The sequence below is a fragment of the Phoca vitulina genome, unplaced genomic scaffold (genome assembly GCF_004348235.1).
Source record: "Phoca vitulina isolate PV1807 unplaced genomic scaffold, GSC_HSeal_1.0 scaffold11, whole genome shotgun sequence".
NCBI lineage: Eukaryota > Metazoa > Chordata > Mammalia > Carnivora > Phocidae > Phoca > Phoca vitulina.
In genome coordinates this window covers 39,618,820-39,641,481 of record NW_022589714.1, presented here as the reverse complement: position 1 = coordinate 39,641,481, position 22,662 = coordinate 39,618,820, and the positions used below count along the sequence as shown (strand labels likewise).

General features: G+C 51.9%; 3 protein-coding genes across 4 annotated transcripts in view; 1 reads left to right on the top strand and 2 right to left on the bottom strand.

The window, feature by feature from the left end:
• Nucleotides 1–1,821: 1,821 nt before the first annotated feature.
• Nucleotides 1,822–6,256, bottom strand: YIPF3 (Yip1 domain family member 3). Its single transcript, XM_032409759.1, has 9 exons — nucleotides 6,012–6,256; nucleotides 5,186–5,383; nucleotides 4,877–4,983; nucleotides 3,535–3,580; nucleotides 3,303–3,395; nucleotides 3,019–3,150; nucleotides 2,697–2,810; nucleotides 2,401–2,524; nucleotides 1,822–2,304 (listed from the first exon to the last, which is right to left on the bottom strand). The coding sequence occupies exons 1-9, from the start codon at nucleotides 6,090–6,092 to the stop codon at nucleotides 2,156–2,158; spliced, it is 1,044 nt and encodes a 347-aa protein (XP_032265650.1). The 5' UTR covers nucleotides 6,093–6,256; the 3' UTR covers nucleotides 1,822–2,155.
• Nucleotides 6,257–6,327: 71 nt separating this feature from the next.
• Nucleotides 6,328–10,255, top strand: POLR1C (RNA polymerase I and III subunit C). The gene is made up of 9 exons (XM_032409760.1): nucleotides 6,328–6,473; nucleotides 6,587–6,658; nucleotides 8,058–8,165; nucleotides 8,405–8,537; nucleotides 8,832–8,951; nucleotides 9,040–9,192; nucleotides 9,370–9,519; nucleotides 9,637–9,753; nucleotides 9,904–10,255. The coding sequence occupies exons 1-9, from the start codon at nucleotides 6,405–6,407 to the stop codon at nucleotides 10,020–10,022; spliced, it is 1,041 nt and encodes a 346-aa protein (XP_032265651.1). The 5' UTR covers nucleotides 6,328–6,404; the 3' UTR covers nucleotides 10,023–10,255.
• Nucleotides 10,256–10,733: 478 nt separating this feature from the next.
• XPO5 (exportin 5) overlaps nucleotides 10,734–22,662 on the bottom strand; it is a 52,783-nt gene continuing 40,854 nt past the window's right edge. Inside the window, exons 21-32 of one of the 2 annotated variants that reach the window (XM_032409757.1) lie at nucleotides 21,269–21,369; nucleotides 19,207–19,303; nucleotides 18,312–18,448; nucleotides 17,334–17,431; nucleotides 16,711–16,757; nucleotides 16,209–16,306; nucleotides 15,091–15,153; nucleotides 14,227–14,309; nucleotides 13,654–13,761; nucleotides 13,383–13,520; nucleotides 13,031–13,195; nucleotides 10,734–12,660 (exon numbers count right to left, since the gene is read on the bottom strand). In XM_032409757.1, the coding sequence (XP_032265648.1) occupies nucleotides 12,523–12,660; nucleotides 13,031–13,195; nucleotides 13,383–13,520; nucleotides 13,654–13,761; nucleotides 14,227–14,309; nucleotides 15,091–15,153; nucleotides 16,209–16,306; nucleotides 16,711–16,757; nucleotides 17,334–17,431; nucleotides 18,312–18,448; nucleotides 19,207–19,303; nucleotides 21,269–21,369 (1,273 nt within the window). In that variant the 3' untranslated portion in view covers nucleotides 10,734–12,522. The remainder of the gene's footprint in view (nucleotides 12,661–13,030; nucleotides 13,196–13,382; nucleotides 13,521–13,653; nucleotides 13,762–14,226; nucleotides 14,310–15,090; nucleotides 15,154–16,208; nucleotides 16,307–16,710; nucleotides 16,758–17,333; nucleotides 17,432–18,311; nucleotides 18,449–19,206; nucleotides 19,304–21,268; nucleotides 21,370–22,662) is intronic. The other variant, XM_032409758.1, reaches the window with a different exon arrangement.

The following is a 22,662-nucleotide window of genomic DNA, read 5'->3' as shown; positions in this document are numbered from 1 at the left end:
GCGAAGAGCGTCGGGGCCCCGGCCGGAGCCGGCGGGGGTTGCGGAGGCGCCGAGGTCGCCGGCCGGGCTGAGACCGCGCGGCGCTGGGGCCGGGGCGGACCGTGCCGTCCGTGTCTGGGCGGGGGGCCGGGGCGCGCGGTCCGGGGCCAGGCGGGCGCTGCTGTTTCCGCGCTTGTCCTCGTTCCTCGCGGTCGGGGCGGCGGCTGCGGGGCCTCGGCTCAGGACGTGCGGGACCGGTCTCGGCTCGGAGGCAGCATCTGCTCCCTCCCCTCCTCCAGCCCGGCTCCCCTACCTCCCCGCAGGGAGAGCCCGAAACGGGCGGGCGGGCAGCGGGACAGCCGGCGGCGGGCGGCAGCTCCGGCTCGGGCTCCGGCTCCTGCGCCTGAGCGGGCGGCGGGTTCCCATGGCAACGGCCGCGTCACCGCCGCTCGCCCCGCCCCCTGCCCGGCCTAGGCCACGCGGCTCGGGGGTCTGCGCACAGCCGGCGTTCGGGAGCGGTGGGGGCCGCTCTTCCCCTGGGCGTGGGCCCAGACGGTACTCGGAAAGTAGGTAGTGGGTCGAGGCCGGGGACGAGCAGGGGGTGTGGCGGGGGGAATGGAGGCACGTCACGTGGAGATGGCATTTGAGACTGTTCCCGGCTGCTTCGGCCCATTCTCCCGTCGTTCCCTCTTCCGGAGGGCCAGACCCTCGCTGTCTCGCCTGCGTCCCGCGCACGGCCTCCCGTCCGGTTTGGAGCCCCGTGCTGCGGGCCGCGGCGCGCGCGCGCGCGGGGCGTGGGGGGAGGTCCAGCCCAGGGGGACGTCCCCGCGTGCCCCTCGGCAAGATGGCGGCCCCGCAGCGGAGGTCCCAGGGGCCACGGGGCGGAAGAACCCCGAAGCGTTCCTGGGGCAGGTGAGACGCAAGTAGGGGCAGGGTGCTGGTGCCACCCCTTCCCCAGGTGCCGGCGGCAGATGCCTCGGGGCTCTCAGTGTGACACTGGGGTAGCCCCATGAAGGGGGTGCTAGGATCAGCGACCTGCAGTGGTGGCGGCCGTTGTTAATGGGCCTGGAACTTTCAGGAAGGGTACACTGCACGGTTCGGGTAGTGCTGTTCGCACTTCGTCCACTGGTGATACGGTGGGGGGTCCTCACATAACATCGGATCACCAGGACAAATGAAGGGCACGTCTTTCTTAGGCCCTTTGCTAGGAGGAAAGATCCTGACCCAGATTTACGAGGATAAAAAAAAACAACAAAACATAAGCGTAGTGAAGGGAGATCAAAAGTTCTATTTCATTAACCACCTGACTTCTTAAGTGGAGCAGAGTAAATGGATTTAAGAGTGAACAGCACTCTTGGAGAGGAAGGACAGAGAAAACTGATGACCACTTTGTTCCTTGGGCCCCAGTATAACCAGGACACAGGCAAGTTTGGCTTCAAATGTGAGCTCCCACAGGAAAATTATCCCTGCGCAATGGCCCAGGTGTAAGGGCCTTGTAACGGCATGGGGCTGAATCTGGGCGTTTTTGACCAACTGTCATTGTTCCATTGGTGTCCCCAGAGTGAGGCTGAGCCCACTCAAGCTGGGTGCTCTCCTCCATCAGACTTATGGTTCCTGTGTTTGAGGCCTCCCCGCCACTCCGTGGGACGGGTGTCCCCTGCCCCCAGGGACAGGTTCCATACTCAGTCTCTGCTGTCAGTGTAGTCTGGGCTGTCCCACCTTCGTCCTGCCTGGATGAGGGTATCAAGAAGAGAACACGTGACATTACGGCCAGTGACAGGAGAACAGGAAAGTGTACAGGAGGTAAGGTGGCAAGGAGGACCACTGGAATGGCAGCTGCAGTTCCAAACTTCAATCAGTATTTTAATTACCAAGTCTATATTTAGCAAGACAACGTGGGGGGGATAAAGAGGGAGGAAGGAGTAGGTGGAGAGAGGGCCTCAGAGGAGCTGAGCCACTTTCCGCACCGGCTGCAGAGCCCTGCAGTCCTGGCCAGAGGTTCCAGGGCTTGCGCCCTCCAGAAGGCCCACAGGCGACAAGGAGTTGGCTTAAGCGGCTACAGCTCAGAGGCAGCTGCAGACCCCATCAAAGAGACACACGGCATCAGTACTGTTCTTTAATCTTCCTCTGCTCCGGAGATGGGGAAATGGGGGCCGGCCAAGGGTCTCAGGTGGGGTCAGTGTGACTGCAGGGTCACCGCGACAGCCTTGGCTGTGGCATTGAGCACGGCGGCAGGGAGCCTAGCAGCAGGGAGCGCAGCAGGGATGTCTCGGGGGACCCTCTGCATGGGCGGGATGTCGGGGCCCTCCAGCGTGTCCAGGATCCCTGAAAGCAAGAGGACGGGAGGTGAGCGACAGTTGGCCTGGCGCTGCCCTCCGAGGCTGCTTCCGTCCCCCACACCCAGGCCCTCCTGTCACTCACCCTCTACCACCTTGTGGTAGGCGAAGTGCAGATAGAGCAGGAAGAGCATGTGCAGGGCGGCCAGGGTGCCGCAGAGCAGCAGCCGCTGTGTGGGGCCCACAGTCCGTGACACCAGCACTGCCACCTAGGGCCACAGGAATACAACTCAGAGGGCCCAGCTCCGAAGGCAGCAGTGTGAAGACGCTCCTGCCCCGAGCATTCAGAGCCCTCTGTGGGGTTCGGCCCAAGCCACGGGCTGTTTTCCCGAACTCCCCAGGAGGCCAGCCCACCCCTGGGAACCCTCTTGCCCAGCTTACCATGCGGAGGGTAGACAGCCCACCCACCAGCAACCAGAAGAGGTAGAAGAGGGCATGGAGGTGGATGTTGTAGGTGATGAACAAGACAATGCAGTGCCCAAAGAGGCCATAGCCCTAGGAAACAGAAGGGCGGAGAGGAAGATCACTAAAATCACTCAGGCTGGGCTGGCCTTTGAGCTCTCATGAGGACCCTGAGAAAGAAATGATCCACTGGCCAGCTCATCCCATTCCAGCCCCTGGGGCCCCAGGAGAGGCGCAGACCAAGGCCTAGCTACTCTTTTTTTAAGATTACCCTTGCCCACCACCCTGCTGGACTCCTTACCAGCAGTGCCAGCATCTGGAGCATGGTGATCTGGGCGTTGCACAGGTAGGCGAGGAAGTAAATGAAGGACGAGACGCCCAGCCAGTAGCCGAAGCAGGTGCCAATGGCTGTGCCCATCAGGGTGCCCTCTCGCTGTGGGGTGAACGCTCTGCTTAGTCCTGGGAGGCCTCTCAGCCTCACCCAGGGCTTTCCTCAGGGGCTGCTTCTACCTCACTCCACCATCCTCTCCTTGGGCAGCTTTCGATTTAGTTCAGCCACCCCCCAAAGTCCTTTGTCCTGCTTACGATAATGGTGTCAGATGTCTTCATCCCATGGAGGAGAATGGCAACCAGCGTGAAGACCAGCATGAGAGGTCCATAGAGTTCACCTGCGATTTTCTGTCAACATACCAACTCATTCAGGCTGGAGGGTACAATGGCTCTTCTGTTTATGTCTTCCTAGGCTTTGCCTGGTGGCCCCACCCTCTGCCCTCATGCCTCCCCTGGCTCTTCCAGACATGCTACCTTGGGTATTCACCTGGGGGAAGTTGACCATCTTGATCGGGATCATGGACTCCAGGAGCCTGGGAGAGGAGAGGAGAGATGAGAGCCAAGGCGGCACTAGGCTATGAGGTTCTGGAGGGCCTGAATCCTATTCATCTCTAACTCCAGAGAACATGCTGGATGGTAAAGGGAGAAGAGGGGGGTAAAGACAGACAAGGAATGAGGAAATCACTTCCCTGTCCCTAAAAATGCTTCCAGGAAGGACGACCTTCTGATACCGTGCTGACATGCACGGAGAACTCAGAAAGCCTGCCTGGGGCCTTGGGAGAGCACTTGACGATTTACCTATTTGACCTGCTCCCCTTTAAAAGACAAGCCAACCTCAGCAGAGAATGCCCAGAATTCAGGGCTGTGATGGTGAAGCCCTGGGAAAGGTCTTACTTGAGGGAACCAGTGTGTCTCCTGTCTCTTCCTGCTTACCACTCCTCAGAGCACCGCTGACCATTTTCTTGAAAAATAGCCTTGAAGTGGTATAAAAATTCCACACAGAAAGAATAAAAGTACAAGTCACTTTCCCCCACTCTCTTAAGTAGCCAGCTCCTAATAACATACCTTGGATTTTGGCTAGATCTTACCTCCTCTGGGAAATCTGCCCTGTCCCACCCTCTAGTCTACTCTGGGTCAGGTGTCCTTCCTGTGGATCCCTTCAGAGCAAATGAGTGCTGAACTGTAATGGCACCGGAAGGCAAGGCTCCCATCTATCTTCACCCTCTGTCTTCCATGAGACAGAACCATTACGGTGCCCAGCACAGAACATATGCTCAATAAATAGCTGCTAAGTGGTACTGGGTGTCTGATGAGCATTGCTTAAAGGATGAACAAAGAACCAAGCCAAAATCAGATCCACTTCTCGAAAAGTCATTCAACAACTAAGCACTGATACTCTGGTTTGGAGACTGTTCCAGTGCTGGGAATATAAAAAATAAAACAGAGCTTGTTTTTGAGGCGGTCTCTGGGGAGCCAGCCCCAGGAATAAGAGAGTACAGCACTGCTGAGGTGTCATCTGTTAGAGGAAAGCACAGAGTTCTCTAGGATCACCAGGAGAGAACAAACTGGGGATGGGGGTTGAGGAATGGGGAACAGAGAAGGTGACATTTGAGCTGCGTGTTGAGGGAACAAGAGTAGTCTGCTAGATAAAGAGAAGGAGGAAGGCAATGTGTTAACACCATGTCCTGTTCTGTGACTGGTAAGAGTGATGGTGTAGCTGGGAGACAGGTGCAATGATAAGGGGAGCCTCAGGGCTTGGTAGCTGGTTGTAGTTTGGATGAAGGACTAGGTATGAGGAGGGCAGCTTCTATCAGGAGAAGGATTCTCACCTGCTTCGCACCTGGGCCGGCTCCACATCAAAGTAGGGTCTCAGGATGTCAATGTTGGCGTACAAGCTGAAGGCCCTGGAGGCTTGTCTCTTCCCTGCCTGCCACATCTGGAGTAAGGAAGACGGAAGTGGGGTGGGTAGGTACTGTGAGAGAGATTCTTGGCTACAGTCCCTGTTGCTCTTTTTTCTATTGGCCTTCTACATAGTTCTATTGGGTTAGACGACGTGGGGTGAACTTCAACACCAACTCCAGCACTTGGGGCCTGCCCAGGTATACTTTCCCACCTACTATGGATTCAATCTTGCTTACCTGATCCGCCACCTGCCGGCTCAGCTGTCCCTTAAAGCCCTTCATGCCCAGGAAATCCCCATCCTCTTCTTCAGCAGCGGCTGCATCAGCGTCTACTTCTTCCTCCCGCAGTCGCTGATGCAGCTCACCCATATCCTCGAAGCTGGAGCCGGAGGTATCATCCATGTTCTCCATGTCAATGACAGCTGAGCCCCCACCCTGTGAAAACAAATGGCTTCTAGAGTGCAGGATCCTTCTGCTCCATCCGTATGTCCTCCTGTATTCCTCCCAGCTTTTGGGACTTTCTTCTTCCACGGCCGGGGATATGGCTTGGAATCTGCATAGATCATGCCGCTCTCTTCCTCTCACTTGTTCTCAGAACCCTTGGTTGTCTGGCCTTTTCCCCTTTTCTAGCCTAGGAAACCTAATCCCTGTCTTGCATATATATCTTTCTGCTACCTTCCCTATCAAATCCTCAGAGGGCCGCAAAAGTGCCCATTTCCTTTGTCTTTTCCATCCCCCAAATAAGGCTGTGCACACAGCATGGTTTTAGCCAGTGCCAGTGAATACCGCCCACTCCCTCGCCACGCCTGACCCTGATCAACAAACTTGTCTCGAAAGCAAGAGCAGGCGGGCCCAGAGACAGAGGCCCTCTGGCTGCAGTACCAGTCTGGACCTTTCAGGTCAGCACTAGTCCCACAGCCTTTCGTGTACACCAAGATGCAAAGGAGAGAACAAGTGTTGCAAATGGAGCAGACTTCCAAGCTCCCAGGGAGAGTCCCCACGACACTTCAGGACGGCTGCCAGCCCTGGGGCTGCTAGCAGCTGGAGCCTTGGGGGCGATTACCTGGATGTTTTCTTCGAACCCTCCCCATTCCGGGCCAGCCCCGCTTCGGGCGCCGCCGGCCGGCGCCGCCGTAGTTGCCATGTCCCTCGAAGGCTCCCGTCGCTGAAGCCCGCGCTAGTTCCCCGCGCGGAGGAGGAGTGGGAGAGACGTGGGCCTGAGGGACGGAGATGTCTAGGGGCGAGAAAGAGAGGTGGGTTCAGCCGGAACGCAAAAAGGAGAAACCCGGATGTTTGGCTAAAACTGACTTCCGGAAGTTGGGGACGTGGACGCAGGATGGACAGAGTCTCGCGATATTTAAGAATGCGGGAGGCGGTGCGTTGCCACGGAGACGGAAGAGGGCGGCTGGGACGCACGCGCCAGTTTTGCTGACCCAGTCACGTGGAGGGGTTGAAGATGGCGGCAGCCCGGGCGGTGCAAGAAATGCGGACCCGCGTGGTTCTAGGGGAGTTCGGGGTTCGCAATGTAAGCCTGTGGCCTTGAGCTCGGGAAGAGAAAAGAGAGTGGAACAGGGATGAGTTGGGGCGGGCTTGTCCTACCTGCCCCTTCGCAGACAGACTCGTCTCTTTTTGCTCTAGGTTCATACCACCGACTTTCCCGGTAACTATTCGGGCTATGATGATGCCTGGGACCAAGACCGCTTCGAGAAGGTGGGTGGGGCTGGAGAGGGTATTAGGAACGGACCCTGTGATCTTAGCAGCTTGTGTCGTGGAAGCAGCCCTTGGGGTTCGCTCGGTTTATAAATCGTTTATTGAGCAACGTGTTCGGAGTTCCGTGTACACGGTTTTTGCTCTGTTCGGCGAACGAGCTGTTTAATTTTGTCGAAGAGCGCGCATAAATGATTTCAGTATAATGTGGTAAAGGTGGTTCGTAGCGATAAGGACAATCAGGGGTGGGGTGATCCCGCAGACGCACTTAATCTAGAATGGAAAGCGGGGCAGCGGTCTGGAAGATCTACTTCCTGAAGAGGACATCTGAATTGAGCCCTGAACGATGAGTAAAATTTGAGAACAGGGGAGGGGGGAGGAGAAACTAAGACTTAGAAGCTAAATGATAAAGGCTTTGTAAACTGTTTTGGGAATGTCCTAGCAGTTTATTATTGCTAGAATGTAAAGTGCTAGCATGAGTGGTAGGCAAGATCAAAGTGCATCTTATGATAGGGAGCTTTTGAAGAGCTCTGAAGCAGATGTGAAATGATTTGCAGCCGTAATGGCTGGGAGAGAATGAATCAAAGATCAAATAGGGCACTCAGATTTGTGACAGGATTGCATACAGGAGCGGAGGTTGAAGGCATGAACTAAGATTATAATGAGGAAAATAGAGCAAAGGGGAGATAGAAGGTAATTTGGTCATTGCTTTAATGTCGGCTGTGAGGAGGGAGTGTAAAATGACCTAGCTTGAGGAACTGCTTTAATGGATGGTGGTGCCATTTACTGATGAGAAATAGGTCTGGGGAAGGGGAATGATGCTGCACTAAGTTTCCTGTATCTAGCAGGCTAGTAGAACGTGTGTTTGAAATGAGATCAGAAGTGAGATAAATTTGGAAGTTTTCAGTACATGTTAAAACCATGAATGTGATTGAGGTCACTTTGGAGAGAGACAAAAATCTCGGAAATAGTGACGTTTATGGAGTTGGTAGAAGATAGTGAATTTAGGATTCAGGAGGAGGAAGAGAACCAGAAGATTAGTGCTCAGAAACCAAGGCAGACTTTGAAAATGGAGGGATTCTATCAATGCCGAATGCAACAGAGGAGTCTAGTAAGGTAAGGATTGAGTAGTGTCAACTAGATGAAGCAGTATGGAAGCCTGTTCTCTAGTGGAACAGTCTCTGGATGGTCTGGCTGGAGGCCATAATACAGAGGATTTTAAATGAATAGAGAATAAAAACAGGGAGACTTTTCAAGAAACTATTATAATAAAGGATTGGGAGAGAAAGGAACTTCTGTGAGGGACATCTGGCCAAAGGGAGGTTCTTGGGTGAGAACACTGGGGGGGGGGAGTATCCAGGGGGGGAGTACTGACTCCACAGTGCATTTTCTGTCCCTGCAGAATTTCCGTGTGGATGTGGTGCACCTGGATGAAAACTCATTGGAGTTCGACATGGTGGGAATTGATGCGGCCATTGCCAATGCTTTTCGACGCATTTTATTAGCTGAGGTATTTATCGGTGGGCGTAGTGGCAAGGGTGGAGTTGCATGGGAAATTGTGTCATCACCTTACTTGGAGGATTCTCAAGTTGCCCCTTTCCTTTGGTTTTCTTGCAGTTTTGCTGAGCATTCCTCCTGCTCATTCCTCATAAACTTTTCATCAAGGAAGAGGTCCCCCCATGTCAGGAAGTGGGAGTAAATGGGGAGTCTGTAGGGTCTCTGTAGCTGAATGATTGTTTTCTTGGGCAGGTGCCAACCATGGCTGTGGAAAAGGTCCTGGTGTACAACAACACATCCATTGTTCAGGATGAGATCCTTGCTCATCGCTTGGGGCTCATTCCCATTCATGCTGATCCCCGTCTTTTTGAGTATCGGAACCAAGGTCAGTGTTTGAGAAAATGAAATTGTGGCAAAATGGGAACAGCTCTCTTCCGAAGTTGATTCTAGAGTCATGCGGCCTCTGTTCAAATCCTGGATTGACTACTGTACGACCGTGAGCAAGTTCCTAATGTTTTGGTACATCAGTTGTTGGGATCTGTGTGAACACTTGACCTTGGCTTTCTGAAATTTGTCCAGAGGATTAAATGGTCAATGTAGAGTAATGCACGCAGTGTAGTGCCTGGCGCCCAAACATTCAGTCGTTCTTTAAGAGCTGCCACTTCCATCTTTTGTTCAGGAGATGAAGAAGGCACAGAGATAGATACCCTGCAGTTTCGGCTTCAGGTCAGGTGCACGCGGAACCCCCATGCTGCTAAAGATTCCTCTGACCCCAACGAACTCTATGTGAACCACAAAGGTGAGTAGTGGTAGGGTGAGCAAGAAGGCCCACCCCTTGCTGGGTGCTAGTTTTAAGGACTGAGGTTTTCCTGATGTGCTTTCTCCAGTGTACACCAGGCACATGACATGGGTGCCCCTGGGGAATCAGGCTGACCTCTTCCCAGAGGGCACCATCAGACCAGTGCACGATGATATTCTCATTGCCCAACTGCGGCCTGGCCAGGAGATTGACCTGCTCATGCACTGTGTCAAGGGCATTGGTAAGAACCCTGCGGGCTGCCTGGGGCAGGAGGGTAGTGTGACTACATTGGGGCGAGGTGTGACTAAGGGGCTCAGCTGAGAGGTCCTGACAGGCAGAAAGCCAGTGGGCCTCTGCTCTTAGGGGCTTGTCTAACGTGAAGGTGCCCCGCAGGCTCTGATTTTGGTCTTCCCTCCAGGCAAAGATCATGCCAAGTTTTCACCTGTGGCAACAGCCAGTTACAGGCTTCTGCCGGACATCACCCTGCTTGAGCCTGTGGAAGGGGAGGCAGCCGAGGAGCTGAGCCGGTGCTTCTCACCTGGGGTCATTGAAGTGCAAGAAGCCCAAGGTAGGACATCTGGGATGCCAGATGCATTCAGGTCAGGACCTAAAGTATATTTTTCTATGAAGGCAGCAAAAAGAAAAGCTCGGGGCTCGTGTACTGAGAATAGTTTGTTTTCATTAGGTAAAAAGGTGGCTAGAGTTGCCAATCCCCGGCTAGATACCTTCAGCAGGGAAGTGTTCCGGAACGAGAAGCTGAAGAAGCTTGTACGACTTGCTCGGGTTCGCGACCACTACATCTGTGAGTATCGGGTTGCGGGGGGGGCGCAGGGGGGCGCAGGCAGGTGGGTGGCGCCGCAGCTTCCGTGGAGTCCCGGTTGGAAGCAGGCAGGGACGTAGCCCGGGAGCCGGTGCGGGCCCGCGTGGTCTCAGGGGTCCCTCTGCTTGCCAGTCTCTGTCGAGTCAACAGGGGTGCTGCCGCCAGCCGTGCTAGTGAGCGAAGCCATCAAGGTACTGATGGGGAAGTGCCGGCGCTTCTTGGATGAACTGGATGCAGTTCAGACGGACTGAGGTTTGCACCGGACTTCTCGGCACGGCTGGGCTGCTCCTGAGCCAAGCTGAAGATTTCGGGTCCGGACCTGCCCTCACAGGACTGCCCCAGAGTCTGGTGTGACTGGAGGTCCTGGGTTTTCTGGGACAATTCTAGCCTTATTTTCAGTCAATACATTTTGCTGAATGTGCCACAAAACGTCACCTCGTGCCTTCCTAAGGCCATCATGTAAATAAATTCACATCCAAAATAAAACTCCTTTTGTCAGAGACTACTTCCTGGGTTTTAGCCCCAAAAGTACGGGGCCTCCCCTCAAAAGAGGTTTGGCATTATTTAGCCCTTGGGAACACTGGCTTCAGGTGTCACTGCAGGTCAGGGCCAAGTCCGTCTGAAGCCTTAAGAGAAATGCCAAATTGAGGTGGTTTCTGGGGGCTCAGCTGGACCACAGAAAGCTACTGTGTGCCACTTACCATTTCCTGGATCATCAGAGGGAGTGTCTGAGGAAAAAGGATGGTCCGCAGCCATCAAGTCACCCTGCTATCAAGTGTCACACAAGGGTGGGTACCTGGCTGGCTCAGTCAGTAGAGCAGGTGACACTTACCTCAGGATTGTAAAATTCAAGCCCCACCTTGGGTGTAGAGATTACTTAAAAATAAGATCTTAAAAAAAAAAAAAGTCCCACAAGGAACAGCAGCAATTCCCTTTGGACAGTCCCTCCGAGTCCAGCCCAGCAGCCACAGAGGACGCCGGGAGAGTGGTATGGGCAGCCTGGTCTAGGTCTGTCGGGAACAGAAATCTTTTTCTGGCTGGCATACTGTTTGAGAAAGCTGGTCCATCAGTCACAGCTCTTCCTGTCCAGTCCCCTTGGCAGGATATGCTCATGAGCAGTGACACTAGAGGTCACTGGTTTGAAAAAGGCAGATGGGGCCCTTTCTGTATGAAACTGAGATCTTTACTGACATGCAGATGTGCTTTAGAGTTAATGTTTCTACAAAAAGTTCTATAAACAATAGAAAACCTCTAGCATGAAGTCACAGGATGTTAAAAATCTTACAGCACAATAAATACAACTATGCCCTCCACAGCCCCAACCAGAGAGGAGGAGTAGGCAGCCATCGGGTTTGCAGGGAGACCTACTTGGAGGGGGCCTTCACAGTGGACAGGAAGCGGCCCAAAGCACCGCTCAGGAAGAGGGCATGGGGCAAATCTGTGCCACAGAAACAGCTCCACAGGACCCCAAGTCCTGTTTCCGCAGGCTCGCCTCTCTCCAACCCTGCCCGGGTGCCACCAGCTCACAGCTGTAGCTTGCGCCCAGGCTGTTCTGCTCGGTACCCCCCAGAAACCCTCGTGTCAATGGGCTGCATGGATGACAGGCCTCCTCCTACAGAACGCAGACGCTCTATCTGCTTTCCGTACAGATTAAGGCTGTCTATGGCCAGCAGGGACTCAAGGCTAGGGTCCTGCATTCATGTCCCCTCTGCTTACAGGGCCATCCAGTGACCTCTAGAACAGAGTGAAGCCTCACAATACAGGTTGTGATAGGAAGGCATATGTTCTTTTCTTTTGGAAATGGTCCATGAGAGTGACCAGGGACCTGAAAGACCATGAGATTTTTGAAGGCACCTGGACCCAACTAGTCCGAGAAGAGACCAGTGGCTTTGCTAGCTGCTCATCACAGACAGAGCCTAGCTGGTCTACGTTCTCCTCCGATGCCAACGGCATCACACGACACTAGGTAGGGTACCGTGGCTCTTATGCCTGAGTGGATCCCGGGGCTGGGGAAACCGCGCTGAGGGACTGCACGGAATACGTGCGAATACGTGTGAACTCCAAGGGGATGTCAGAAAGCACTGCAGATCCTGGCCCAGCTGTGGTCCCTGATGGTACTACACTTGACACTGCGTCCAGAGCTTGGCGGCAGCCTGTACCGGGGATCCCATCAGGTGACCAGATTCTTGCTCAAAACAGAGGGAACCGGTCACATTCAGTTCAGCACTCAGCACCTGACCCAGACGTGCCCCTGGGGGACGGGGAAGGTTCTCTGCCAGCCCAGCAGTAAGGGGGCTCAGGGGGACTTGCAGCGGCCCAGGAGGAACTCTCTGGCGCAAGCAGTGCGGACCGAGCCCCTGTGCAAGCCTGGCTAGTCGCAGCGTTGGGTGTTAGCACCCCGAGTTACCGCTCTACACGGGTGTATGGCTACATGGGGGCGGGAGGGCTTGGGGAGTAGGGCCAGTCTGCTCTAGCTTTTCTTTCTTGGAAAAGTTGAAACTCCAAGTAGAAGGGGAGATAGCTGGGAGATCCAGACGGAATGGTGTGAGCATGAACTCCCTTTCTTGATACCTCAGGTATTGTTACTTCTGCCCTGCACCGGGCCCCCTCTCTCCAGCTCCAGACCTGGATCTCTCTCCAGGCTGACAGTGGTGCAAAGTGAGGTGGCAGTGGAGAGGGGCCTAGAGATTAGCTACGAAGGGGAAGAAGAGATGACAATAAAGGCCGAGGAAGAATGCCCAAAAGTTTGATTCAGGGTTCAAAGATGGTGGCCAGGCCACCCTCCTCGTTGTCCAGCACCTCCGTCTCCAGCATTGGCTTCGTTTTTTTGAAAAGTGAGGGAAGATTCTTAATGTGAACTTCTTTTCGGAACTGCTCTCCCAAGGGTTTCTGTGGAAAACAAATAAGAAGAATTGATGCTGGGCCCTGAGTAGCGGGTTGTTTGAAAGATCATGACTGGGACACCTGGGTGGCTCAGTCGGTTCAGCATCTGCCTTCGGCTCAGGTCATGATCCCAGGGTCCCGGAATCGAGTCCCACACATCGGGCTCCTTGCTCAATGGGGAGCCTGCTTCTCCCTCTCCCTCTGCCTGTGCTCTCTCTCTGACAAATAAATAAAATCTATTAAAAAAAATTAAAAGAAAGAGCATGACTCCAGCTGGTCTCTGGTCTGCACAGACACATGGTCTACGAAGACCACAAGGGTGGGTGCAGCCGGTTGGGAGCACTAGCGGAGGCATTACGGGAGGCGCGGGACCTACCCCGATGCAGCCAGCAATGAGGCGTTTGAATTGGTCCTTCCGGCGCTTGTCAGCCACTTTCTGCAGAGAGGGGTTCAACAGCTTGCAGTCAAACTGGTCCAGAGAGTCCTTCTGTATGTCCGGGATCTGCTCCATCACAGCTCTGATCTCCAGGTACCTGGGACGCTGTGGAGTGGGGGTATATAAAACTACGCCATGGCGCAGGCGGGGCCCTGCCACCTTTCCCATCCCCCACCACACCCATGTCTCGAGGCGGCACCAGCTGCCGACTTTTATGACGGCCCCACTGCCCGGGAGCAGGCCCCGAGGGCTGAAGCTGCAGCGCACCCGGCCTCCCTGCTGTCTCACTCACCAGTGCCTCGTAGATCTGGAAGGCCAGGTGCACCAGGGAAGCCATGCAGCCGTCATGCTGCCCGTGCGTCTGTAAGCCCTTCAGCACGCTGGTGAAAAGCCACGTGACAGCATCTGCGAGCAGTGTCCCTGACAGCACCTGGGGACACAGCTGTGCTCAGGGCCAAAGGGGTACCCTCAGAGAGCCCCAGCAACCCAATTCTTCCAACCGAATGAATCCTCATGGCCCCAGCCTCTCGTAAGGGGTGAGGAGAAGGGGTGAATAACCATACTTGTTTGAGCAGAGGCCAGCAGAGCTGGGTGGTCGTCCTCTGGCAGGACAGAGTATCCTTCCAGGCAAGGGAATTGAAGGCTGTAATTAATAGCGCCGTACAAACATCCTAGCGGGAAAGGATGAAGGATTACAATGAGAAAATGAACACAATTTTCTGAGTAGGCCTATGCACGAGGAGCTAGAGTTTTCATAGGTAAACAGGAACATGATAAAAGCAGCTACTGAAGACGAGCTTATTCCCTCTCTGTGTATCAGGTACTCAAAAAGAAGAAAAAACAATCCATACAGAAGAGAAAACCTATGTGTAAGGAGACCAAGCTCAGGCTGGGGGGGGCGGGGCTGAACACCATAACATGCCCGTGTGTTTTTCTGAAAGCCTTTGCCCATGCCGGCATGGGAGACACCTTGACCTCTCCCACTGTTTTCTGGGGGCTTTAGGAACCAGGAACTTAACCCATATAAAGTGGCATTACCCAAAAGAATTCTTTGATGGCATCACAGGTTGAGAAAAGTGGAAGCTGGCGCCATACCTGGAAAGCAGAAAAACCTCCCCTGCCCGCCCCCTACCCACCTCATGCTTCATTAGACATTTGCCCAGGTCTGTAAGCTCCGTCATGGTGGAGGGGGCGACCTCTGTGGCCATCATCTCTTCATCTGTAAGCAGAGAGCAGAATGTTAAGCTCCATCTTTTCGGAACAGAGAAGAGCAGGCCACCACGTAAGGGAAAGCTGAGTACCCCAGGTTGACTGGTAGATGAGCAGTCCTGAGACAGCCCCCCAGCTGCCTGAGAGGCGCAGAAGCCCCTGCCCATGGCAGGTCTAGAGATGCACCTGGCTGAAGTTTGAAAAATAGTGGGAAACAGGAGATTCTCTGAACAGTTACTCAAAAAGCTGCAAACACTGAGGATCTTTTGTGGTTGAAGTATTTGAAGACCCCACTGCAGCAGGCACTGACTTAGTTCCTGGGGATGTAACAGGAATAGGATGAAGTCCCTTCCCTGATGGGAGTTTACATCCTAGTTAGGGAAACAGGGAATACATGAAGTAAAACAATGTCAGGCAGTGTTAAGTGCTATGAAGAAAAACAGAGCAAAGGAAGAACACAGAGTGGCTGGCTGGAGTGGCTAGTTTTTCTAAGTTGGTCATGGAAGACCTTTCAGAGGTGACATGTGAATGAGGCAAGGGGACAGGCCATGGATACAGTTGGGAGAAGAGTTATTCTAGCGGAGGAAACAGCAAGGGCAAAGGCAGTCCGGTGGGAGTATGCTGGAGGAATACAGCAAGAGGGCCAGCAAAGAGATAAACCAGGCGGACATCTCCCCTAGCGCAGACTGCTGGGGAAACCGTTTCTACACGAGCTGACCTGGATACAGAAGGGACAGTATTTCGGAGTCTAACGGCAGACCTCTGGAGGGCCACACAGCAGGCTCACTTACCATCTCCATCTGTAGGGGGTGCAGTACCATGGTCAGCACTTTTCTTTGAAACACAGCACACCGCTAAAGCAAGAAAGTGGGGTTACTGGGCTTACTGCCACCAGATAACAGCCACCTCTGGCCAATAAATCCCAAACGGTCTTCAGGGCAGATGAAGATGGGGGAAAGTGGGGCACTGTCCAGGTACAAAATCACCTTCATCAGCAGAAATAAAGGTTTGACCAGACTGCTCTGGTCCCCTTTAAGTTCAATTAACTAGAGGGAAATGACAGAATTTTCTGAGAGTAGGTGACCAGGAGAGAATGGCTGATACGGATTTGGTCTGCTACGGATCTCAAACAAATGAAATGACCGAAAAAGAAAAAAGAAAATTAGCCACCTTCATGCCCAAGTTTTAAAAATTTTCCCTATTTTGGGGCGCCTGGGTGGCTTAGGCGTTAAGCGTCTGCCCGGCTCAGGTCATGACCCCAGGGTCCTGGGATCGAGTCCCACATCGGGCTCCCTGCTCAGCGGGAAGCCTGCTTCTCCCTCTCCCACTCTCCCTGTTTGTGTTCCCTCTCTCTCTGTGTCTCTGTCAAATAAATAAATAAAATCTTTAAAAAAAAAAATTTTGGGGGGTGCCTGGGTGGCTCAGTTGGTTAAGCAACTGCCTTCGGCTCAGGTCATGATCCTGGAGTCCCGGGATCGAGTCCCGCATCGGGCTCCCTGCTCGGCGGGGAGTCTGCTTCTCCCTCTGACCCTCCTCCCTCTCATGCTCTCTGTCTCTCATTCTCTCTCTCTCAAATAAATAAATAAAATCTTTAAAAAAAAAAAAAAATTTTTTTTCCCCCTATTTTGACAAAACTAGGAAGTTACTCCTACCATCAATCCAAACTTCTCCTGCTATTTTAGACCATTCCCGCATATTCTGGTCTTACAAATACAAACACAATACAGTTTACAATTCATAGAATGTCCTTAAGTTGATTTAAGGACTACCTGGCTTCTACCTAGTTAATTATTTCTTAATTGATCTGTCAGTAATGCTGTAAACATGCCTTAATGGGTTTGGGTGAGCAACCAGTTCTTTTTCCAGAAAAAGTCTTCCCTACTACCCCTACATCCCACATGCCACTTACTGATTAGGTCCATGACTTCTCGGGTTAACATCCTCACCAGTTGTTCTTCTAACATCTCTTGAGACTCTGGGTTGTCATCTGCGGTGTCATCTTCCCCACTGCAGGAAAGCAGGGGGCCAAGTTCCACAGGAGTGCAAAAGAGGGAAGGACAAGGAAAACAGTGACCCTAACCAGACCCTCTGTGCTCACTTCCTTCTCCTGGCTTCCTTTGGTCTACATTCCACACAAATGCTGGGAATGGGACAACAATGATCCACTGAGGCAGACGTTATTATTTGACTATATCCAGTTGGCTAGAGGTACTGGATCAAAATCCAAAGTGGGTAAGGATGTCTCAGCACCCTCCTCAGGCAGCTGAAGATCCCCCCTATAAAGGCCTGACCGGAGTATGCCTAACGGTCACAGACAAGCAGGCTCCCATCTAGGCTGAGAACGGCCATAACCTGCTGCTTTCTAGCCCTGAACGGCAGCGTTTTCCACCAAGAGATGAGATGCTCCTTACCACAGCAGGCTCCTCTGGTTGATGACTTGCCATTTCTGGGAAAGCCTCTGGGAAAACAAAAGGGAAATAATGCTGATAGTGGGGAGGAGGTTGAAACAGATAATATCTAAGGTCCACTTCATGATTAGAATGAGCCGAGGAGGATTCTAGGTCTCAATGACAGAGCCCTGGGAAGCCCCACAAGGTTAAACCAGCAGATGTGGTTTCTAGAACCTCTCCCACGCCCATGACGAGGACAGGGTATCCTTGGAAAGAATCAAAGATACTCCAGAATTCCCAGGTCTCTCTGGACACTGTTCTCCACCTAGCTGGTCCTTTTGCTTAATCCTACAGTCAGGGAAAGAGACCCAGGGAAGGCACTCCCCTGACCACCTTTCCTCAGTTAACTGGAGGTCAGGAGCAGAACTGGAGTCTGCAGGTCTTCATGGGCAACTGAACCAGTTTAGTTCTTGGGGGGTGCTCAATCCGCTGCAGCAAGCAAAGCCTGCTGTGTTGGGACCGCTGCACGGACCTCTGAACAGGGCCAGGAGACAACACTTTCAGGAACTCCTGACTTGCAAGACTCATGAGAGGCCAACCTGCCTGAGGGTCCTCTTTGCTCCCCTTTCTGACCAATCTCTTACCATGTGGAGGTAGGTGAAAAGAGGTCCAAGGATTGGAGACACCAGGGCTTCATAGTGCTCCGGGGGACAGAAGAGCACCAGAGGCTTCACAAAGACCCATGGCGCGGCGGGTTAAGAAGTTTTAGCACATGAGCACAGACCCCTCTCATTCTAAGGCACCCCACTCCTGCCACGTAGCAGGATATCCCCATGGGCAGAGTCAACCCCCAAAGGACCTGCAAGATGCCAAGGACATTCTATGTTAATAGGCAAAACTCCGGGGCGCCTGGGTGGCTCAGTCGGTGAAGCGTCTGCCTTCAGCTCAGGTCATGATCTCAGGGTCCTGGGATCGAGTCCCGCATCGGGCTCCCTGCTCAGCAGGGAGTCTGCTTCTCCCTCTCACTCTGCCCCTCCCCTCCACTTGTGCTCTCTTTCTCTAATAAATCAGTAAAATCTTAAAAACAAAAACAAAAATCTTCAATCTCTTTTCCAAAACCCCGGGCTGCTCAGGAATGGATACACATTATAGGCTGCACATTACAGACACTTATTTGCCCAGAAGGAAAAAAAGAGGAGGAACACTCTCCTTTGCTAGTCTCCTTATAACTTCAGGGAAGAAAGATACTCTCAAAAACATTTAAAGAAAAAAAAAAAAGAGAGTCCAAATGAGAATGAAGTATGAGAAGAAGCACCCGATAGGATGTAGAAAAGAGATTAAAAAACCAAAAAAACCTTTATCTTTCCTATTTCCAAGAAGTGGGATGGTCAAGATTTACCCCTAAGGAAAACACTTTCCAGCCCCGCTGGCCTGCCTTCCTGTTTTTCCTGCATTTCCGCCAATCTTCTCGTCCACTTCCTGTGGTTATCACACAGTTGGATAAATGATCCCATCTATTCCACCTGCTCAGCTCTGTCTCCTCTGGTGCCTGAAAGCTGCTCCTGTCTGCAACCCTCCGGCCCTTTGGGTTTTGGGTTATCTAAGGACTTTGGAAAGGATATGAAGCATGGGTCTGAGTCGGTAGTCAGGAATATTGTTCAAGTTGACAAAGGCCGAGCTGAGGAGCTGAGTAGCAAGGTGCTCCACAGTGTAGAAGTCCTGCTGCATGGAAGGACCCGCCTTCCCGAGAATATGGAAACTGTAAGGGAAAATCATGGCCAGTGACAAACCCCACCTTTGTCCCTGCCAGCCCCGAATGCCCCAGGAATTTCTAGCCTATGCTAAGACTTCTCAGCTAGAAAAGCAATTGCATTTGGTTCGTAAGAGACCTTTGGCTCAATCAGTAATGCACCCCTCACCCGCCTTTAAGGGAACTTGATAGTAGATTTAGCATCTTTTTAAAGAGAGATGTTGGCACCCAAGATCAACAGTAGCCTTCATTACTTCATAAGCAATATGGATTTACAACACAGTCTCTATTGGTTAGCCTGGCTGACTGGAGCACTGGGTGAGTGAGGACAATGTCTGGGGTGTGGTGTGCTATGGGAGGGCCGGTTACCTCCCCATCCTACAACCAGGACCCAAAGACAAAGTCTGGCTAGCGGCCTCCAGAGTCCTATTCAAAGTAGCTGAGTAGTGAGGGCTCTGAGAAAATGCAGCCTCACTCACTGGATCTTATACTGTGGTCTCAGCATTTTATGCACCGGAAGCAGACAAGTTAGGCATAAAATCTCAAGTCATGGCTAGGGCGGAGACACATATGACAATTATAAAAAAGCAAATGCAAGAAAGCCAGCCAATTCATTTCGGTGTGACACTAGAATCATTGGCTTCCTGTCAAATTTTGGCCTCATCTTACCTGTGCACTAGACTTCTACATCAGAAGTCCTATCCATGGCATTCCTATACTATGCGTGTCTAAAAAGAGCCTAGAGAGAAACAGCATTGGTTTCTTACCAGTTTTCATAGAGGGTGCAGAAGAAACGCTGCATTCTTTCCAAGACCGTTTTGTAGACAGGAGAGTCATTCAGTTCCAAGAGAGGTTGAGGTAAGCCTACAGAGAGAGATGGGTCGGGAACATGCTCTTCTGCTGCCAAGGGTCTTAACCTGCCAACACCCTACGGCAGGCAGATAAGTTTTGGGGGTAGGGGTGACAACTGCCGTAAATGCGAAGCAGCTGGCCATGTCTTCTACCAGATGGAGGTGCTAAGAGCCCCCCTTGAGGTGACCGCTACAACAGTGTTTTGGGAGGGAAAGGGCGAAGCTATTTCAGTACGCAGGACTTCAGGCCAGACCTGGGCGCTCCAACTTTTTGCCTGGGTTTCTTCAGATGGTACTTGTACCAAAACACACGGTGACAGCTCAAAATGCTCTCTCCATAAAGCACCAGGGATGCCCCCCTCCCTTTTTAAGTTGGGGAACCTCTTTTTCAAGCAACATTTTATGCAAAAGCCCAATACGTAAAGCAGATCATAATGAAACCCATTAATCACAGTTTGACAGAGATCTGTAAGATCCAAAAGATCTAGATTTCTCATCAGAGGCAGTTTTTATTTCAAGTCTTGCTCATGGCTGGAAGCTGACAGAGGGAACTGTTTGTCCATTCTAGTATGTTTTGGGTGAACATCCATTTCTATAGCAGGAATTCCTGGTTTAATTTGAATAACTGAATGGCAGGGTAGGGGAGCGGGAATGGGTGGTGAAGCAACAGCTATTTTTTATAGTAATTGCAAGACATTTCTTGGAAGTTCTATTTTTATTATTTTCTGTAACCTTTAGTGCAGTGATGCCAAAAGGAAAAGGCCCAGGACCGTGCAGGCCGAGTCAGACAGACACGAGCTCCAGCAAGGCCAACTGACACCCTTCTTTTCATGAATGTCACAGCCGAGGAATGCTCACTGGCCTGCTTACTCACAGCCAGGCCCAGGCAGAGGTTATGGCTGGGAACGAAGAGATACTGTGGGGGCTGTGATGGTGAGCCAGCACAAAGCTCCAGAGATGCGTACAGGGTTTAGGCAACTCTGGACGTCTCTGGCTTTAACTTCTGACCACTGCCTCGCTCTGTGTGTTCTAGCCGTGTGAGACACCCCTCTCTATTCCCTGGATACACCTCTTTCCTGCATGCCGCAGCATCTTGTACCTGCCTTTCTGTCTGCCCAGAAGGCTCAATATCTTCTCTTGCCCCCAACCTGATGAGCTCCTTCCTACTTATCCTTCAAGTCTCTACTAGAAGGCAGTCCTCTGACTCCTCTCCAACATGGGTGATGTTTCCCAATAAACACATGGCCACTTTCCTTCCCAGCACATATCACAGGATTGCATAGTTATTTGCTAATGGGAAAAATGAGTTAAAGCAGCATTCGAATCAAGGTAACAACTGGGAAACATGGTTTAGAATCTATTCCTTTAAGATTTTTGATTATATACGTATAATATATTGCTAATTAAAGATATCTGAGCTTAACTGCTTTTAAGATTTATTTATTTGACAGAGACACAGCGAGAGAGGGAACACAAGCAGGGGGAGTGGGAGAGGGAGAAGCAGGCTCCCCGTGGAGCAAGGAGCCCAATGCGGGAGTCAATCCCAGGACCCTGGGATCATGACTTGAGCCAAAGGCAGATGCTTAACAACTGAGCCACCCAGGCGCTCCAAGATTTATTTATTTAAGAGCTTAACTGACTTAACACTTTTTTTTTCATACGTGAAAGCAGGAAAAGTCTGCTAATATCCTTCAGGTCAAAAAGACCATCGTTTATTTATCATCTAAGGCTCTGACACACCCCTCTACCTGGAAGGGTTAACAGTGCAGAGGGGAACAACTGCCTCGGAAGACCCAAGATAATGAAGTCAGTGCACTTGTTCCTAGAGACTCTGTAGGAGCTCCACAGAGAAACAGGCAGTTGAGGTGGTGCCAGGCGAGGAGGAGGTGACGGTGACATGGGCACCCCAACGCTGTTGCGGGAGTCCATTAGAGCTAAGGTAAACTTCAAGGAAAGAAAAGAAGGTTAGATTTCTTACCTAAAATTGCAGATTTCTCCGCTTCAAGCATATCCAGAGCCTTTGTGAAAGGCTCTGCCATCTTGGCCAGCATTTCTGATGCATATAAAGTATTGTGAGTTCTGCAAGAAACAAGGATGCTATGTGAACTTTTCCTAGTCAGCTGCAGAAGGAAAGAATGGGTTTCACCCCATAATTCAGTGATACTACACATCCACATAGATGGATCTCCTGGCCAACACTACTCCCCACAGGGTAAAGAAAATAAGATACAAATACTTAAATGTCTCCCTGGAAACGGGAATAGACTATTTGGCTGTATAGTATTCAACACACCTAAAAGCATCAAGATGAGAAGCAAATCCTGAGACAGCTGGATGATAGCACAATCTAAAGCCAGAAATAGAAATTCTTTTTTTTTTTTAAAGACTTTTTTAAAATTTAATTTTTTAAAATAATTTATTTGACACAGAGAGAGAGAGCGAGCGAGAGAGCGCGCGCACAGCTGGGGGAGCAGCAGAGGCAGAGGGAGAAGCAGGCTCCCCGATGAGCAGGGAGCCCGACTCGGGACTCGATCCCGGGACCCTGGGATCATGACCTGAGCTGAAGGCAGCTGCTTAACGACTGAGCCACCCAGGTGCCCCAAGACTTACTTATTTTAAAGAGAGGGAGAGAGAGCCTGTATATGCCACGCATGCGAGTGGGGCGAGGGGCAGAGAGAGACGGAGAGAGAATCCCAAGGAGACTCCAAAAGCCCAGTGCAGAGCCCAATGCAGGGCTCGATCCCACGACCCTGAGGATCATGACCTGAGGGGAAACCAAGAATCAGATGCCCAACCGAGCAACCCAGGCACCCCAAAAGGGAAATTCTCTTAAATCTGAGACAATGCCTGGGCACTCCCAGTTTGCAGACTGCCGGTGAGAAAGGAGGAAATGTCAGAGGCTCTGTGCTTTCACAGGCGGGAACACAGCAGGTAATGAAATGCCCTCACTTTCAGATGTCTGGTATTCATTCTAAGAGCGTGGACCCTACAATGCTCTGCCAGTTGCTTCTGCCTCCTGGAAGAAGAGTAACAGTTCCCAAAAGAAGACCAAAATGCCTTACCTGAGCAGTCCCTGGCTGTGTAGAACTAAGGAGCAATGACTACGGACCTGAGCTACCCACCATCCACAGCTATCAGCCCCTCCTCCTGCCCACAGCAATGGCACCACCAACAATCTACAGCCAGAGAGTGTAACTACCTGTTTTTCGTTTAAAAGTTAATTATAAAACATTTCAAACATAGGGAAAGTTACAAAAAAATAAAAATTGTACAAAATACAAGAGTGACAAAAAAGACACCAGCAGGGTTAAATATTTAAGATGCACACCGAACAGATAATTTCAGACCATGCTTATTTAAATTAAAAAACAC